At 43.2% G+C, this 14,552-nt stretch overlaps 3 protein-coding genes across 4 annotated transcripts; all 3 read left to right on the top strand.

Annotated features, from left to right (window-relative positions):
* Positions 1-99: 99 nt before the first annotated feature.
* LOC149983212 (uncharacterized) lies at positions 100-4,139 on the top strand. Its single transcript, XM_090234290.1, has 9 exons — positions 100-703; positions 787-840; positions 2,030-2,167; positions 2,454-2,567; positions 2,685-2,738; positions 2,944-3,090; positions 3,229-3,324; positions 3,454-3,576; positions 3,681-4,139. The coding sequence occupies exons 1-9, from the start codon at positions 692-694 to the stop codon at positions 3,867-3,869; spliced, it is 927 nt and encodes a 308-aa protein (XP_090090416.1). The 5' UTR covers positions 100-691; the 3' UTR covers positions 3,870-4,139.
* Positions 3,942-5,969, top strand: LOC149983211 (uncharacterized). Its single transcript, XM_090236589.1, has 4 exons — positions 3,942-4,139; positions 4,359-4,550; positions 4,854-4,958; positions 5,096-5,969. The coding sequence occupies exons 1-4, from the start codon at positions 3,942-3,944 to the stop codon at positions 5,735-5,737; spliced, it is 1,137 nt and encodes a 378-aa protein (XP_090092715.1). The 3' UTR covers positions 5,738-5,969.
* A 118-nt stretch (positions 5,970-6,087) lies between these two features.
* On the top strand, positions 6,088-9,057 carry LOC110522848 (uncharacterized). 2 transcript variants are annotated; one of them, XM_090234289.1, is made up of 5 exons: positions 6,088-6,690; positions 6,969-7,158; positions 7,392-7,840; positions 8,111-8,376; positions 8,532-9,057. In XM_090234289.1, exons 1-5 carry the CDS (start codon positions 6,483-6,485, stop codon positions 8,721-8,723), a joined length of 1,305 nt encoding a protein of 434 aa, XP_090090415.1. In that variant the 5' UTR covers positions 6,088-6,482; the 3' UTR covers positions 8,724-9,057. The 2 variants fall into 2 exon arrangements, with proteins under 2 accessions (XP_090090415.1, XP_090090414.1); XM_090234288.1 differs by having other exon boundaries at positions 8,111-8,637.
* Positions 9,058-14,552: the final 5,495 nt, after the last annotated feature.

Genomic DNA, 14,552 nt, shown 5'->3' with positions numbered 1-14,552 from the left:
GTATCTGAACAACACATTTAGGCCGAAGATGTATTCCATAACCAAGTGTTCTCCAATGTCTTCCAAGATTTGCTGAATATCATTCCCATTTATTTCCAGGATCTGGATTCATCCAGAGTGGAGGTGGGGAAGCTGACAACCATGTTGGATCATGAGAGGACGCATTGCCTGGAGCTGGAGAAGGAGCTTCAGGGGGAGGGTCACTCCCAATCTGACGTACCCACACAGACTGACCATTCCCAGTTGGACACCCCCACCCAGCCTGAACACTCCCAGTCCGATGCACCCACACAGACTGACCCCCTATCCAAGGAACAGGAACCAGACCAGAACCCGGAGAAGTTCCAGGACCTACTCAGTCTGCTGGAAGAGAGAGACTGGTAGGAGAGACTGGAGACCTCCTTAGGTTTATCTGTTCCCTCCATGGAATCACAATGAATCAAGTTTGTCCTTACCTGTTACAGGATTGTACTCTCGCTCTCCCTCTAATTATCTTCCTCTTCTTCTTTCATTATCTCTCTCTCTATGTCCCTCACTTTCTCCCAGGCTGATAGAGCAGCTGCAGGCATCTGTGAAGTCCCAGGAGGCTCTAATAGACCAGCTGAGATACAGTGGTGCTGGCCAGGGTAGTGGAGACCAGCCATCAGCTGACCCTGACCGCCAGCTGTCATCTCTCATTGCTCAGAGAGAGATGGACCTGCAGGTCAGTGTGTGTGTGTGTGTGTCTGTGTGTGTTTCTGCATGTGTGTGTGTCAGTCACTAACCTTTATAACCTTTTTTTCTCAGGCTCTGGAACAGGATCATGGCAGAGAGAAGAGGAAATATGACAGACACCTGAAGGTGGAATGAGACACAAGATCCTAAATTCATGATCAAATCAAGAATCAAATTACATATTGGCCCAATGTGAGGTCGGGCACGGATGTTGGGCGATTAGGCTTGGTATGCAGACGGCATTCCAATTAATCCCAAAGTTGTTTGATGGGCGTGAGGTCAGGGCTCTGTGCAGGCCAGTCAAGTTCTTCCACACCGTTCCTGACAAACCATTTCCGTATGGACCTGGCTTTGTCCACGGGGGCATTGTCTGAAACAGGAAAGGGCCTTTCCCAAATTGTTGCCACAAAGTTGGAAGCACAGAATCGTTTACCATGTCATTGCATGATGTAGCATTAAGATTTCACTCCATTGGAACTAAGGGGTATAGCCCGAACCATGAAAAACAGCCCCAGACCACTATTCCTCCTCAACCAAACTTAGGTAGCATTCTACTGGCATCCTTCAACCCAGATTCGTCTGTCGTACTGCCAGATGGTGGAGCGTGATTAATGACTCCAGAGAACTGGTTTCCACTGCTCCAGAGTCCAATGGCGGCGAGCTTTACACCACTCCAGCCAACGCTTGGCATTGCACATGATGATCTTAGGCTTGTGTGCGGTTGTTCGGCCATGGAAACCCATTTCATGAGGCTCCCAACGAATAGTTATTGTGCTGACGTTGCTTCCAAAGGCTGTTTTGAACTCGGTAGTGAGTGTTGCAACCGAGGACATTACTCGGCGGTCCCGTTCTGTGAGCTTGTGTGGCCTGGAGGCGACGCTTGTGGGGCCTACCATTTTACGGCTGAGTCGTTGTTGCTCCTAGGCGTTTCCACTTCACAATAACAGCACTTAGGTTGACCGGGGTAGCTCTAGCAGGGCAGATATTTGACGAACTGACTTGCTGGAAAGGTGGCATCCTATGACGGTTCCACGTTGAAAGTCACTGAGCTCTTCAGTAAGGCCATTCTACTGCCAATGTTTGTGTATGGAGAATCTTTCATTTTGGCTGTGTGCTTGATTTTATACACTTTTCAGCAATGGGTGTGGCTGAAATAGCCAAATGCACTCATTTGAAGGTGTGTCCACATACTTTTGGATATATGGTGTAGTACAGTGTGTTAGTTGCAGGAACAGAGAATGACTAGATAGGTCCCAAATCTATAATAATTATGTCATAATGATGATAATAATGGTGCTGATAACTCACTGTTCAGGAGATGCAGGATATGATGGCAGAGAAGGATTTCCAGCTGGCTGAGTATGAGTTTAAAGTCAAGGAGCAGGAAGCCGCCATCCTGAAATTCAACCGCAAAATACATGAGAAAGATAGTGAGAAGAAAAAAGCTGTTCAGGTATGAATATCATCCATTCATAGAGGGGGATGTTGCTCAGTGTAGAGTGCATGTTTTGCATGTATGAGTTTCTGGGTTCAATCCCTGGCATCAACATAACTGTTTTGTGGTTGACTTTACTTACCTTGGTTGAATGTGCTGACTGCCATTTTGGAGTCTTTCTGGATAAGAGCGTCTGCAAAATTAACAAAATGTAAATGAAATGAAATGCTGGAGTAATGGAGTAAGTTAGGTTACATAATGTCAAGTTGACCCATCTTTAACCTCTGTCCCTTTTCACGTTTAGTCAAGCGATGGAGTGACAGACACGATAGGCCAGCTTCAGACATGTCTGGGGGAGAAGGAGAAAGAACTGCTGACTCTCAACAATCTGCTGTTTAGCCATGAGGATACAATCCATGTAAGAACTCACAGATGTTCATACGCTGACCAAAACTATTGTTTTGTAGATCCATCCATCTATTGTGTAGCTCTTATTTATCCATCCCTGAGAATGTTGTTGTTGGTTTTTCCCCAGACTCTTGAGAATGAACTGGCCAATGAGAAGATCAAATATGACTCAAAGACCAAGGTAACGCACAGGCCTTTTCTCTACAGGTCCTCTGTACTCCAATTCTGGTGTTAAATTATCCACTTCTCCTGTGACATGTTTGTGTAATTTTTCACATATTTTTCAGATACATGAAATTCAGGAACTGATAAGCTAATCAGCTTAATCAGCATAGATAAGCAGATCACTATTCTATCTGTTCAAGTACTGTTCCTTTGTCTGTCAGGAGCTCCAGGATGCTTTGGAACAGTCCAATGAAGAGATGGCAGAGAAAGACTTCCTCCTAACAGAGAATGAGATTAATCTGAAGGAGCTGGAAGCTGCCGTAAAGACATTCAACTGCACACTGCAGGAAAAAGATAAATTGCTACAGGTATTAGGTCTAGGCAAGCACTGTGTGAAAAAGCATACCGTATTGGTATCATATCGTTTCCATTGACTGTCAATGTGTTCACTGGATAATATACACAGGTGTGTGAAAGGGAACCAATTTTGACATTCTCTTTCTCAGGAGGGCCATGTGTGCACATGCCCTGACATTACCACTGGTCACCATCAGGAATCAGTGTTACAGCAGCAGATTGAAGAGGTGAAAGAGAATTCTGAGGTGAGATTCACAGTCACACATATCATATTCTTTGGGGCTTTTGCTCATTGTACATTTCCATACCTTTGTATTTTTTTTAGAAATAGAGTAGATTGAAAGACTCAACTAGCTATATGTTTTCTGGTGCAGAGAGCCAGGGAAGAGCTGCTGTCTGTGGTAGAGCAGAACAGGGAGATTGAGGCTCTGCTGGACATCCAAACACACCCGCCTGCCCAAGAAGATCTCCTGTCTCACATCCAAGATGCTATAAATGTACTTTACCACATTGCATACTATTACATTGTGGTGATTCCAGTACTTAACCACATATTGAATGTGGTTTGTTAATTGATAAGAGAATCCCTATATTTTCCTAGCAAGCCAAGGATGAGATCCTCACTGCCATTGAAGGGAAAGGAAACGCCAGTTCTTCAAACCTGTCTTTACTGATGCAGAAGCTAACCGATCTGCAAGATAGGAACAATCAGCTGTCTTGCTGTCAAGATCTGATAAATGTATGTTTACCTCACTTGCCTACCCCTCTGGTGAAACTATCTCCCCTGTGATATATCACTTTGTTGTGTTCATGTCAGTCTTCTTAATTGTTTATGTTGTATGTTATTAATGTTAATAATACAATGTATTGTGCTGAGCAGAGTGTGGATGCTCTGATGCTACAGCGAGACATGGAGATGGCTCAGACCAGGGATGTGTTTAACCGTCTGCAGGGAGCCAAGCAGGAGCTGGAGGAGAGCCTGTGCCAAACACTACAAGTCAATGACAGGTCCTTTGCACACCTACAGGTCGCTCTGGACAGGAAGAACAAGGACATGGAGGTATAGGAGGACAAAATTATGCTTTTGAATGCTATATTCCCCAAAAATGCTACCCAGAAGATTCTGGACGTTGCTAAATAAACAGATTTAAAAAGCAGATTTAAAAATGGTTTGTAGGAAACAACTACACCCTAGCGAAGTTGAACATGAGCAAAAAAAGTCTTATTCAAATTAATCTCATTCAGAGTTTCTGTCATATTGCCGGTAATATCTCTTCAGGTCATGGCTGGTCAGTTCCACAGCCAGATGGAGGAAAGAAACAGGGAGCTAGAACGACTGGAGCAGAGACTGAGAGAGACAACGGACATGTTGGCTCAAACCAATGCAGATAAGCAGAGCCAGCTGACTGACCACCAACTCACAATGGAAGAGATCCAGTCTGCCACCAGCATCAATGCTCAAGTGCTAAAGGTAACAGACACCTCATTGTTCTGCATTTTAGTACAAATCTACAAGGAATGTATGTCCTTATACAAGAGTCACTTAGACTAGGGGTCTCAAACCTAGGAAGCTGTTATTTTGTAACTCTGTCTATATGAACCTTCAGTGCATAACTCTCAAGTGACTGCAGTGTAGTGGAGACTCGTGTTCTACACATATATGTGACTCATTGAGTTGATAATATAGGTACTCAACCTACTGCAATTAATCTGGTGTTAAGTGATAAACATCAGATATCATTTCAGGATTCTTATTCCTGTCTCTCTCCTGTAGTCATTAGAGTCAGTGATGAAGGGCTTGGACCAGGAGCTCCAGGAGAAAGACGCTATCATATCCCAGCTACAGGAGGTTGTCAATGGGAACTCAGAGGATCTAGAGGTAGAGTGACAATTCTAAGTAATTATTTGGTCATTCTTATATAATTACCATTTCACAGTGTAATTTCTAGTTATGGAATGAAAATTGGGAATGTATTGTACCTATTTCTGGACTATTTGTCTCATCTCATTCCCCAGATCATGGTTGGCCGGTTGCATAGTCAGGCTGAGGGTAGCAACAAAGAGCTGGGGCAACTGGAACAGAGGCTAAAAGAGACAGAAGCCATTTTGTTTCAGACAACCCAGGAAAAGGAGACACAGATGACAGACCATCAACTTGAAATTGAGAAACTGCAGGGTGAAGCTGAAGACAGCAACAGGAATGCGGAGCAGCTGGAGGAGAAACTCAGGGAAATGGAGGACATTTTGTCTTATACTACTGGCAAATATCTGCAGGACAATCAACTTACAGACAGGAAACTGCAGCGTCAAGCGGAGGACAGAGACAGGAAGTTGGAGCAGCTGGAACAGAGACTCAAGGAGAATGTGGACATTTTGGCACAGATCACTGATGATAAGGACAAACTGTTGCTAGAAAATCAACTGGCAGAACAGAAACTACAGAGACAGACTGAGGACAGTGGTATGAAGCTGGAGCAACTGGATCAGATGTTGAAAAAGAAGGACATGCTGTTAATGGAGAGCACAGCAGACAAGGAGATACAGCTAACGAACTACAAACTCACAGTAGAGAAGCTAATGTCTTACATCACCATCAATGAACAGATGTTCAAGGTAACGAAAATAGTTTCTACCAGAACTATATATAGGTGTGCATAATACACTACCTTTGGCTAAAAGGTTCTGTCTCCTCTCTTTCCTTTAATCACAGACGTTGAGACAACGCAGCCAGAAACTAATTTATATTTTCTCTTTGAAGGAGTTGAGAGAACATCACAGCCAGATTCTGGCCAAGCATACGCTGGAGCTTGAGGACTATGGGAAGTGGCAGGAGCAGCTATCCACAGCACAGATTCAGATCTCTGCCTCCCTGCAAGAGAAGTGCTCAGAGGTCTCTGAACTGTAGACCATCAGAACTGGGGTCAATTATATTGTAATTCAATCAATTATCTACAGTTCCCATTTCTAATTTTCTACTCTTCTCAATCTTACTGTGTGTTTTTGATTAGTGCCTGGAGCATTTTGCAGTCCAAAGGGAGGGGGGGAGAACTAATCCCTGTCAGAGAGAGACTCTGGACCCTGACAACCACACCATCCCAGAGAACAGTGAAGGTGAGTGTAAGTGGTCTGTCTGTGGTCTGTGGCTGAAGTGTCATTATAAAAGACTCATAAAGACTCTTACTCTCTCATTCACCTTTTCCTTTCTTCCTCCCTCTCTTTTATTTTCCATTTCACTCTCTCCTCCGCCCTCTTCCCAGTTCCTGCAACTGAGGCTGGCCCGACCAAGTGTGAGAGGTGTCTCCAACTTTTGCAGAGGGAGAATGGCAGTCTGCTGGACAGACTGAGGGCTAGCAAGCACCTCAACAAGACCCTGCGCAGCCAGCTGGACCTGTGCAGATCCATTATGGCTCAGAGAGAGGGGGGTGATGGACGATGTTTCTCCCCCTCCAACTCACTCACAGTGGAAGAAGAAATGAAGGAGCAGCTGCAGGAGATCTTGAGGCTGAGACAGAGTCTGAAGGAGAGCATTCAGGCAAACGGGAGGCTCCAGGAGCATCTGAAGAACCATAAGGCCCAGCAGGCAGGGACAGAGATGGGACAGAACCACCCAGGTCAGTCAGACACAGGGATCATTATTTATTTATTTAGGGACAAATCATAACTTGAGATGCACACTTATATTGGACGTAAATCATGCATTAATGTAAATTAAAGGTTTACACAAAAACTGGAGTTAGACTAAAGTTAATTAGCCAACAAATTATTTTACAATAACTACCTAGTTATTCAAGTGGTGAACACACTTACCTTCACACTTAACTGCGTGACTGTTCAGAGGGAATAGTCAGGGGTGAACTGTTACTGTACATGCTTTTGTTCTGATGTCCAGGCGTGCATGCTGAGTCAGAGAGACTGAAGGCGTCTCTGGTTGAGACAGCTTGTGAGCTCACACAGCTCCAGAGAGAGAGTGATATGCTGAGGGAGGAGAGAGAGAGGCTGACAGAGAGGCTCGCACGCTCTGAGGACAACAACAGGAGCCTGGAAGGCTCACTTAGCTCCACACAGGAAGAGATAGACAGGTTGGAGGAAGTAATAATAAGTATAGAAAATAGTAGGAGTCCAATCTCCAGACTCCTTCATCCCAGCCTTGACTGTTAATATTCCATTGAATTATAGCCTGGGGCAGAGTTTCTTTGGTTTGACAACGGTACTGCAGAACAGATGGCTAAAACAGAACTGTCTCTCAGGCTGATCGAGTTAGATGTTGACAGACAAATAGTAGACTTGATGTGAGTTTATTTCAATGTCTAAGGTTGAAGGGAGAACTCGATGCCTATCAAAAACAGCTCACCAACAGCAATGAGCTCCTCAAGTCATTTTGTGAGGAGATGCAGGGGTCCAAGCAGATGAGGACAGCTGCAGTCAACCCCACTGGTAATGTATACAAGAAGGTCCCTCACTTCTTCTCTCCATCTACAGTTATTCTTGCTAGATGTGATGTTGATTCTGTTGAGTTGCTACACTTTCATCCAACATCAGAGTTTGGAGGCGGTCTCCCGGACAACCCCAAGCTAAATCAACTCCTCTCTGAGATCCAGCGAATCAGAGCACAGCATGCCGATAAGGACACAATACGGACTAAAGCTACAGAGGAGAAACACCCTGAGCATTCTGGTTGGCCCGAGTGCCCTCCAATGATCATCAACATCAACTATGTGGAGTGTGGAGCATCCAGGCATTCAAACAGGAGCAGTCCTTCAGGTACAAGTAAGAACTGTGAAATGTCTCAGTGATCATTATGTATTGTGATGGTGTAAAAATAAATGGAAGCATATTTTCAATCGAAGCTTCATTGAAATGGCTTTATGTCCCTCGTATCACCATCAAGACTACATACAGTAAATGTAACACTAGTAATCAAATTAGCTTTCAAATATAGGTTTCTGCTTAGGAAAATCAACACATTGGTTGACTTGAATGGCAAATTCAACTAAATTCAGTGACTTTATCACAACTGTTTTTATTATTCAGGGAGAAGAGATCATGCCAAGAAGGACAATGACAACCTCTCACAAAGCAGCCTTACTTCCAGCATAGATGACTCGGTCCCGTCCTTATTGAACAGTAGCCTATCCCCACTGTGGGCAAATGACAAGAGCCCTAATGTCACTGGCCAGGAAGATGATTGCATCAACATGCAGAGACTGATATCAGAAGGGAAGACAATGACCAATAAGATGAGTAGGCTACTACAGGGGTGCCACAACAACAATTCCAATCCCACGTCACAGTCAGCAGTGAGTCCTTCGGAATTTGAGTGTTTCAATAGTACGATTATTCACATTTTCCCCAAACCACATTTGAGAAGTTATGCTCACGTGATTAAAGCAGTGCTCCGTTTTCCTTTCATCATTTTATCTCACTGGTGCTGTTTGATGCCTCTCCGGTTCAGGTGGATCAGAAGTACATCAAGCATCTCTCATCTACCATCGGTGCCTGTCATCTTCTGAGGCTCCAAGAAAGGCGTTCTCAGAGTGACTCTGTGAATTTCTCCCAGAGCCAAGAGGTAGAGATCCTCCCCATGTATCACCAGTCAGGGTTTAAATGTGAACACTGCAGCTCACCTCACATGCATTTTGTCTGAGCAACATTGTCAGTGAAAAATATAGATTTTATAACAGCAATGCATATTCTTAACTTGTATTCTCTACATGTTGGTTTTCCCCTCAGAATTTCTACTTGGAAAATCTGAAACTGAAGAATAAAATTGAGATAATGAAGAGGGAGCAATCTCAAAACAAGAAGATGCTTTCTGAGGCTGTCAAACGACTGAGAAGAGTGAACCTGGGGAAAGTAGGGAGAGTGATTGAATAGCAGCAAATGATCATCATTCCACTAAGCCAATCTTTGTTTCATGGATTCAAATAGAAAGAATTGGAGCTTCCCTCATCAGTCTTAATAAAAGTTTGCCATTGCAATGCTGTTGTTTCTCTCAATTCTGTGTTGTATTTTTGGACAGATGAATCAATGTAGAAATGTGCCATATAAATTTGACGCACATGATAAGCTTATGCACTGATTCCGCATTCACGTGCTAGTCAGAACTAGGAAACTCTTAGTGAACAGCACATGAACGCGGCATGTAGCGATTGAACTGCTGCTCATTAAAAATATATATTTCAGTCTTGGGGGTGTGGTACGATGTGGGTGTGTTACAATTATATGTATTAACCGTAGATGACTTTGATGATGATTTTGAAAGCTATAGAAGAAATGCATTTAATTCATTAATGTCTACATTCATTTTTAACAAGTATATTCTATTACAGACACCTAAATGCATAGTTTTAAATGATATTTTATGAACTGAACATTTAAAAAAAAATATATATATATAAAAACATATTTCTCAAATAATTATTTTTAAGATAAAACTAATGTTACTGTCCACACTACAACAAATAAATACTTAAAAACATTCAATTTAGCCTAGATAATTGTTTGTACAGTATGTCGACTTTGGTGTCTATTTCAGATCTTATGGCATTTTCAAGGATGAACATAAGAGCATTGAAAGGGGAGAAGACCACTATAAGTCTTGCCATGTGGAGAAGTGCAGCTATAGTGAGGGCCAACTTACCGGTTTGGTCAGGGCCAGCATGAGGGATAAAGCTTATCCTGTGTCGGTGAGTGTAGCTATTAAGTTAGGTTTGAGCATCTTAGCAATACAATGTGTTATATACAGCTGTCAACATTCTACAAAGAAAGAGCCACTTAATCAATTATCCTGAACAAAAATATAAACGCAACATGCAACAATTTCATTGACTTTACTGAGTTACAGTTCATATGAGGAAATCCGTCAATTGGAATACATTAATTAGGCCCTAATCTATGGATTTCACATGACTGGGAATACAGATATGCATTTGTTGGTCACAGATGCCTAATATAAAAAAATAAAAAAATATTTAAAAAATAAGAAATGGGCCTCACAATGGGCCTCAGGATCTCGTTACGGTATTTTTGTGCATTAAAACGCAATTGTGTTCGTTGTCCGTAACTTTTGCCTGCCCATAACCCCACCACCACCATGGAGCACTCTGTTCACAACGTTGACATCAGCAAACCGCTCGCCCACACTACGCCATACACGTGGTCTGCGGTTGTGAGGCCGGTTGGGCGTACTGACAAATTCTCAAAAACGATGTAGGAGGAGGATTATGGTGGAAAAATGAACATTCAATTCTCTGGCAACAGCTCTGGTGGACATTCTTGCAGTCAGCATACCAATTGCACGCTCCCTCAACTTGAGATATCTGTGGCATTGTGTTAAGTGACAAAACTGCATATTTTAGAGTGGTCTTTTATTGTCCCCAGCACAAGGTGCAACTCTGTTTAATCAGATTATTCATATTCCACACCTGTCAGGTGGACAGATTATCTTGGTTGGCAAAAGAGAAATGTTCACTAACAGGGTTTTAGACAAATTTGTGCACAGCACTTGTGAGAAATAAGATTTTTGTGAGTATGGAAAACTTCTGGGATCTTTTATTTCAGTTCATGAAACATGGGACCAACACTTTACATGTTGCATTTATATTTTTGTTCAGAGGTTTATTATCATTAACCAGATTACCATGGATGCCAGACTTGGATAAGTGATAACTCAGTTCTAGAATGTTGTCGTTACCCCAGATACCAGCCTGTATTATAGTTTTATGACCAGAGACAAATCTTCAAAGGCACTGAATATATTTATTCAGAGTGGTACATGCATTCACATAGTCTTGATTTATAGGATCCTTCCCACTATATGATTGATATGTCAAGTGATAAAATCCAAAGTTAGGAATTATGAGTTTATGGGAAAACTGCACTTGTCCTCGTGTAAATTACAGTTTATTAAATATTCTACAGCTGTCATCAATCAAATCAAACTTAGTTTATATAGCAAATTTCTTAACAAAGCACTTAATATCCTTCCTCTTGGCAGGTCTCTACCAAGTAGGTGACAAGGGGATACTCTGTACCATATCCTCCTTGGAGCCCAACCAGGTGCAGTCAGTTGAGGACCTGTACACGGCCGAAGACTACAAGCCTCTGTCCCGAGAGCCCACAGAGGAGGATCTTCAGTGATTAAGGAACCGTCTCCAGGGCAGGTTCAGTGGAGGAGAATGGCTCCTTGAACCTGAGCCAGAACAACCGTTAGCCTCCCTGTCATCCCTGTCTGTACCGGACATTGTTAAAAAAAACAATGGCACCTGGGGCATGCAGGGATCCTAGCTGGCATGGTGCTGTCGGTGGAGCAGCAGGAAGCTATACGGCAGGCAACAGTTGGACAGCGCACCAACACCAACTGGCACATCATGAGGAGAGGGAGATTGACGGCCAGCAGTTATGGAGCAGTAGTTAGAGCCATGCACGTTACTCCATCGCTGCTAAAATTGGTCCTCAGATCCCAGTCGTTGGATGGGGTGTTCTCTGTAAAGTGAAGCACAGATAACGAAGAGGAGGGCATCAAGGCATTCAAAATGGTTACGGAATGGCTGTTCAGGAGTTAGGGCATAGGGCCACGGGGTCTGGGATCCTGGCTGCTTCACCGGATGGTCTGGTGGGCACCACAGCAGTGGAGGTCAAGGTGTCCCAATGGTGTAAGAGGCAGTCGAAGGATTTCTATTTCAAGGAGGGAGGGTCTTACCGCCTTCGTGAAGACCATCCTTACTGGCACCAGGTCCAAGGTCAGCTCCACATCACTGGAAGGGACATCTGCTTCTTCATTGTGTGGGCCACCAAAGCCTCCATCACCATCCAGCGTGACGGCCTCTGACAGACTCGTATTGCTCTTCCTGTCAGTACCTGTTTTCAGGGAAGCCAATGGTCCAAAAATATTCCACATAGTTCATACACACACACTAGGCTCCCAGAATAGGTTATATTACATATTAGTGTTGCTCAAAGCAGCCAACTAAAGTAATGTATTTAACTTTATCATGGGCACAGTGGGAATTTATATCTGCGATGTTCAAATGATTTCTTACTGGCTGAAGGCCCCAGCCTGTACCTGACATTGTTGAAAAACAAGTGAACAATGAATAAGGATCATGTACAAACAATAGGCTCCTAGAATAGGTTATATTACATTAAAGTTTTGCTCAAAGCCACCAACTAAAGTCATGTAGTTAAGGTAAGTTAATTAAATCACTAAGGCTGGTCTGTGTGCATCTTCTCACAGTTTCATTCAGTAGTACAGCACAATTCACATTGCATCTTATCATGGGCACAGTGGGAATTTATAAATGTGATGTTTAAATTATGTTTTACCTTGCATGTCACGCCTCATGTCTAAAACATAGGGAAAAGGGGACATTGATGCATCTACAAATTCAATGTTTTACACAATATTGTATCATATTTGATGAGTTACTGACCTGTCCGTCCATAGGCTCGGTGTACTGAACTCTCCACAACTGGACGCTTGCGCTCGGATGACACTCCGCACAGGATGTCCATGCACAGGATGTCCATGCACCGGATGGTCTGAGGGATGCAGGGTTGCCATGTCTGTGACTTTCCAATTAAAATTGGACTACTTGGAAAACGATGTGGCAGGTGAAAATGTATTGGTCACGGGTTGAGGGAATTTTGGGCTACTTCTAAATTGCAACACAATTAAAAATAGATATTTCATTCTGACCTGCTGCTGCTGACTATCAGGTAGAGATGCAGAATTGTGCACAGGTCAGCTGTTTGTTCACCTGCACCTGCCAGCAAATGCTAATAACTCACCCGCAACCGCCCGACTATGGTCTGCATCCAACCCTAGCCCGCAAATATTTTTAAAATGTGCTATAGGCTACAGTCAAAGACTGCAGATTTTTTTTTGGACAGTGGGTGCACAACTTTTTTTGACTGATTTAGATATGTTTCTGCTTATAATTTCCAACATTTTGGGAGGCTATTTGTTAGTCAACTTAATAATTAGATACATGTAACTTCTCTTTTGTCTTCATATGTTGCCCTATAAGACTAAATAAACCCTTGCTCAACAGAATAATGTAATAGATCGATAGAATTAATGGTTCAATCTAGTTGACATCGGTGAAGTTCTCTGTCATCGCACGAGACTAATATTATCAGAGGACTTTAGAGTTTTCCAAAAAAACAGTAGGTTATTCTGGTTAGTCAATATCCAGATTTCAGTTTCCATTTAACCCATCTAAACAGTAGGCTACAGTTCCCTTAACATTTCCTAAATGATATCATAACCGCCATCGATAAAAGACAGTACTATGCAGCAGTATTCATCGACCTGGCCAAGGCTTGACTCTGTCAATCACAGAATTCTTATCGGCAGACTCAATAGCCTTGGCTTCTCAAATTACTGCCTCGCCTGGTTCACCAACTACTTCTCAAATAGAGTTCAGTGTGTCAAATCGGAGGGCCTGTTGTCCAGACCTCTGGCAGTGTCTATGGGGCTGCCACAGGGTTCAATTCTCAGGCCAACTCTTTTCTATGTATACACCAATGGTGTCGCTCTTGGTGCTGGTGATTCTCTGATCCACCTCTACGCAGATTATTCATCTGGCCCTTCTTTGGACACTGTGTTAACAAACCTCCAAACGAACTTCGACGCCATACAACACTCCTTCCATGGCCTCCAACTGCTTTTAAATGATAGTAAAACTAAGCTCATGCTTTTCAACCGATTTCTGCCCGCACCCTCCCGCCCAACTAGCATCACTACTCTAGTCAGTTCTGACCTAGAATACGTGGACAACCACAAATACTTAGGTGTCTGGTTAGACTGTAAACTCTCCTTCCAGACTCACATTAAGCATCTCCAATCCTAAATTAAATCTAGAATCGGCTTCCTATTTCACAACTAAACCTCCTTCACTCATGCTGCCAAACATACCTTCGTAAAACTGACTATCCTATCAATCCTTGACTTCTGCGATGTCATCTACAAAATAGCCTCCAACACTCCACTCAGGAAACTGGATGTAGTCTATCACAGTGCTATCCGTTTTGTCACCAAAGCCCCCATATACTACCCATCACTGCGACCTGTATGCTCTCGTTGGCTGGCCCTCAATACATATTCATCGGCAAACCCACTGGCTCCAGGTCATCTATAAGTCTTTGCTAGGTAAAGCCCCGCCTTATCTCAGCTCACTGGTCACCATAGCAACACCCACCCATGGGACGCGCTCCAGCAGGTATATTTCACTGGTCATCCCCAAAGCCAACACCTCTTTTGGCCGCCTTTCCTTCCAGTTCTCTGCTGCCATTGACTGGAACGAATTGCAAAAATCACTGAAGCTGGAGTCTTATATCTCTCTCTCTAACTTTAAGCATCAGCTGTCAGAGCAGCTTACCTGTACACAGCCAATCTGTAAATAGCACACCCAACTACCTCATCCCCATATTATTACTTACCCTCTTGCTCTTTTGCACCCCAGTATCTCTA

This window comes from Oncorhynchus mykiss, chromosome 5 (genome assembly GCF_057628025.1).
Source record: "Oncorhynchus mykiss isolate SJ-2025 chromosome 5, ASM5762802v1, whole genome shotgun sequence".
Classification (NCBI taxonomy): Eukaryota; Metazoa; Chordata; class Actinopteri; order Salmoniformes; family Salmonidae; genus Oncorhynchus; species Oncorhynchus mykiss.
Note: the sequence above shows the minus strand (reverse complement) of the source record. Positions and strands in the feature narration are given on the sequence as shown.